Below are 4,838 nucleotides of genomic sequence, written 5' to 3'. Positions count from 1 at the left end.
TCTCTCCTTTCCTTTCTCCTTTCATCCTTTGTTTATGCTTTTTAGTAAATTGTGCACATACTTTAATTTTAGAACAGATAGTGACATAAAGAGAAATAAAATCTATTTTTTTTATTTTAATGGAAAATTTGAAAAGTGGAAAAACATCACCCAACCTACCAACATCAAAATACAAATAAAACTGATTCACATTTTAGTGATTTCTAGTCTGTCCCTCTCACCCTTAGTTTTTGCATATCGAGTGGTTGTGGTTCTTGGTTTTGTTTTGTTTTTTATTTTTCCTGTTTTAAACATACTATATATACAGGTTTGTATTTTACTTTTGTAACTTAGCATTGTGACTTCAATATTTGCTTCTGTTGCTTAACTTTTGGAGATATCATTTTAATCGCCAAGTAATATTCCTCAATAATGTCCTGTCGCATGGGTAAACTGTGAGTAAGTATAAGCATTGAACATGTAAGTTTCAAGTTCAAATATCTGATTATCATTTCTTTACTGTTTCCACTGTACCATGCTGTGTTACTAGAATTGGTGGCATATTTTATCCCAATTGTACATGAAATTCTTGATGTTATAGCATTCAAGGCAAACAGGTGGTTAAATGAAAAACAGGTTCTTCAAAGTCAAAAAATAATGTTTACAATATTTATATTCTCTGAACCTCAGTCACCTTTTCTGTACAGTTATCCTCCATCCCCTGACAGGGAGCCCCTGTGATAACCCAAAGATTAACACAGCAAACCTGAATTTCCAAAACCATGGTTTCATGAAAATTACTTTATTGAGTTTTCTTTGATCATATAAAATTTCAACCCCAGAATTTCTAAAGGAAACCATTTAGAGAGACAGTAAAAATAAAATAGGAAAAGTAAAAATAAAATAAAAATTATAAATTGGGGCCCCTCCACCCCAACCCCAGCGTCACACACTTAGCAGCACATTTTTAAACAGAAAGAAAGATGGTTTCTTTTTTTCCAATATTGTCTTTCTCTTCTTTTTCCCAATAGAGCTCCAGGTGATTTATCCATCGCACACCCCGCCTAATCTTAATGAAAGGTAATAGTTTTCTTTTTGGGTAAATCAGGTGGAAATCCATGCTCCGGGATGCTTCAGGAGCCCTTAGCTTTCCAAAGATGAGGAGGGAGGAAGGAGAAGTGGGGTGCAGGGAGAGGTCCCCTAAGGAAGGAGGGGTTCAATCAGGGTGAGGGCTCTTGGAAATCACACACAAAGGACCTCCCAGTGCTGCTCCCCTCTGTCACTCAGTCACTCACAGAGTCCTGGCAGCCAGAACCACAGAGATGGAAGGGCAGGGGAACTGAGTCTGAGCTGGAGAGAGAGAGCAAAGGGCCCACAGGCAGTGCCCATGGTGAGGAGATGAATGAATGCCCAAAAGGAAGTTGCAATCTTCCTTGCTCGGGCATACTTCCAAAGTCTAAATGATCATTCAATGAGTAGTCATTAAACTGCCACACGGCTTGGCACACACTAGACAGTCAATAACATACCTATGGGATCAATGATTAAAATGCCTTAACTGTGCTCAGCCCTGTGGAAACCTGTGGGGGGGTGGGGGTGGGGGAGGGAGGTACATAAGACTTCTGATTCACAGTCTTGGTCCTTGAGTCTGGCCCTCTACAATCCCTTCCCAAAGCATGATTATTTAACTCCACTGGAAAATGGGTTGACACTAGATACAAAGAAAGCACAGGCCAGTTGGTTACGGTGAGAGGCAGGAATAAAATCCCAGCGCTGCGGCATTGGGAAGCAACAGATTACAACTTGCGGGCCCAGGGCTCCACACAGGGGTACCCCTGGCCTGACAGGGCTGGCCTCGCCTCCTGCTCTCCACTGGCCCTTCCATCCCATGCTTCACACTTGCAGAGGCACAAACACATGGACTGACAGGATCACCCCACCAGGCAATGTGTAAGGGGGAGTGGCTTTTCAAAGGCCCCCCATCGCCTCAGTTACTGACATTCACAGGCCATTAAGCAACATGGCAGTGAAGGCCCGACAGTGCAGTGACCATGGGGAAGGCTCTGCTTGGGAACAGGAACTCCAGAGCCTGGGTTTGAATCGCAGCTCCTCCACGCAGCCAGCTGTGGCCGCGGGCAGCCACTTAATATCCCTGTGCCTGGTTTTCTTATCTGAAATGTGGCGACAGTGGGTTTAGGCCTCACGGGCTGTGGTGAGAATAGATGAGTGTGAACTCGTGGGGCCACTGAGAACAGTGGTCAGCGCGCAGGGCACACCAGTGAGTGCTGAGGCCCTTTGTTGTTCTCTCTTCTGCGCCCACGAGCCCACGTGGGAACTTAGCATGCCCAGGGCCCAGGATGAGGATCGTGGTTCCTGGCCAGCTTTATGCCAAGCACACCCACCGTCCTGTCCTTTCTCCATAGGTTAGCTGAGTGGGTTTTCTGCTCCCGGGGTCCTGCGGAACACGTGGTGATCAGAGAGGTCTGTCCGTGTGCTCTGCGGCCTGGGTCCCCAGAGTCCAGGTCTGAACCTTGGGTACTCAGACAGGCCCTGGATTTTCCTCACACGAGGTTGCTGAGAGAATGAACCCTCCACAAACCCCTTTAGGCAAGAGGCGTTACACTCATGTTGGTTAAGGTAGGGAGTGGGAAAAGAGAGCAGATTCAAGTCAAGTGTTTCCTGGGTCCCTTATAAATAGGAAGGCTCCCTCTCCCACTCCACAACCACCCCCTAAAGGTCCCCAAGCACATGCCAGGCCCCTTCCCCTCTCTAAGACAGCCTGGAACCACCCATGCTCCCTGGGACCCAGGATCCAGTGGGTCTCCCTTTGTACTCTTCCCATTGCTGATGGGCCAGGGAGCAAGTGTTTGTCCCAGGTTGGTGGGTGCTGAGGCCACAGCGAGCCTGGCAGGTGCCCCAGAAGGCCCTGCAATGTCCCAGACTGGGGCAGTCATAGCAGAGAGAGTGCTAAGCAAATGTACACAGAGATGGAGATGACCAGCGCAGTCCACCATTGCCTAAGTATAGTCCCTCTGTTGTTGGCGTCTGTGACTTCTCAAGGTCCTTTCAGGAGGGTTTGCATGATCTCCTTGCCTCTCAGTGGGCACCTGGGGAGTGCGACAGGACAGACATTATCCCACTAGTACAGTGATGGGGAACCTATGACGCGTGTCAGAGGTGACACGCGAACTCATTTTTTTGGTTGATTTTTCTTTGTTAAATGGCATTTAAATATATAAAATAAATATCAAAAATATAAGTCTTTGTTTTACTATGGTTGCAAATATCAAAAAATTTCTATATATGACACAGCACCAGAGTTAAGTTAGGGTTTTTCAAAATGCTGACACGCCGAGCTCAAAAGGTTCGCCATCACTGCACTAGAAGGACAGAGCCCAGAAGAGACTCCTGACCTTGTCTTGAGGCCTGTAGCAGGGCAAGAGTTGACACTGTGTCCACTAATTCTTAAGCCCTGCGGTCAGCTGGCTAGGACCCAAGCATCTTGCCAGGTGACCCGGAGGCCCCTTTCAATGCTACATCCTGGGAACAGCTGCTCTGCCCCAGCCCACTGGCCAGCACAGACCCAGGCCCACCCACGGAGTGGCACAAGACCTGCCTGGAACGCCCACAGATGTTGAAAGAGAACAGCTTTCTGGTGGTGTCTCCTGGATGGAAAGAGCCTCCTCCCCTCTCTCTTGGCCTCTTTACCAGCAGCCCCTTCCCTGCTGCTCCTGCCTCAGGAACCCTGACCTAGGCCTGTCTCAGGAAGGGCTGCTGAACTCTGTACTTCCCCTAAGAGAATGACAGCAGCCAGCATTGCTCCCACCCTCATTTGCCCTCACCTGGTCCCTTCTACCCTGTGAGTCCCCCATTAGGGATGGGCAGAAGTCTGTAGGCTGGAGAGCAGCCACCACCACCCCAACTTCCCAGCAGGCCGTGCATGGGTGCCTACCTGGCCCCTGCTGGGAAGTTGACTGAACCCTGTGCTCCCCTCTGACAGAAGCCCACCTGCTGCCATCTCTCAGGCGAACACCCTCCTCACCGTCACTCCTCCCACCTTTGAACATGCCAGGAAGTCTTCTCACTCTGCCAAGAAGACTTTTATGGCCTTCAAGGAGAATGCTAGAGGATCTCTGCCCTCGCAAGACCAGGGCACGCAGACAGAGGGCGCCTATGAGACTCAGGGTAAGGGAACTGGCACCTGCTGCCCAGCAGGGCTCTCTGGGGGTGGGGTTGGGGGAAGGAGGGTACGAGTGCATTCCATACCTGTGAAACATCAGAGCTAAGGACTCTCTCATGCTGATGATATATACTGCTTTCTGCGCCACTTGAAGTTGTATTTTGGGTAAGTCAAATTCTTCTGCTAGTCCTGTTACAACCTTCCTCCACGCCAGGCCTTCCTCAGAGAAAGAGCATCAGCAAAGTACCGAGGCAGTTTCCTTCTTCAGGCTTTCCCTGTCTCTTCGTTCATCTTCCCGTTCTTATTCTGCATGAACACAGAGCCTGTTTCCCTCAGGGACCATTTCCTTCCTGGATCACAGGCCGGTCCCCAAGATGATGGGCTCCCCCAGACTCCCTGTGCCATTGAGCACACTGAGCCAGCCCTGACTCAGGACCAGCCAAGCCAGCCCAGTAAACTCTTGTGGCCACAACTGGGAGATACTCAGAAGAAAGTTCGGCAAGGTTGCAGTGGGCAACAGAAAGGCCTCTCACTCTAGGATCCTGGGATAGGATGCTCAACAACATTTGTCACCATTATTAATAATTACATCCAGCCTTGGTGAGATTGATCCATCACGGATTCACGGAACCATTTCACATCTGTAGTCATGGCAACAATAAGTTAAATTTCCTCATCA

General features: G+C 48.9%; 1 protein-coding gene across 1 annotated transcript in view; it reads left to right on the top strand.

Moving 5' to 3' along the window:
• Positions 1-4,838, top strand: part of ERICH6B (glutamate rich 6B) — a 66,400-nt gene that overhangs the window by 7,268 nt on the left and 54,294 nt on the right. Inside the window, exons 2-3 of the mRNA XM_015559680.1 lie at positions 1,011-1,059; positions 3,980-4,164. Of these exons, the coding sequence (XP_015415166.1) occupies positions 1,011-1,059; positions 3,980-4,164 (234 nt within the window). The remainder of the gene's footprint in view (positions 1-1,010; positions 1,060-3,979; positions 4,165-4,838) is intronic.

This window comes from Myotis davidii, unplaced genomic scaffold (assembly GCF_000327345.1).
Source record: "Myotis davidii unplaced genomic scaffold, ASM32734v1 scaffold533, whole genome shotgun sequence".
Classification (NCBI taxonomy): domain Eukaryota; kingdom Metazoa; phylum Chordata; class Mammalia; order Chiroptera; family Vespertilionidae; genus Myotis; species Myotis davidii.
This window is presented reverse-complemented; position numbering and strand designations above follow the sequence as displayed.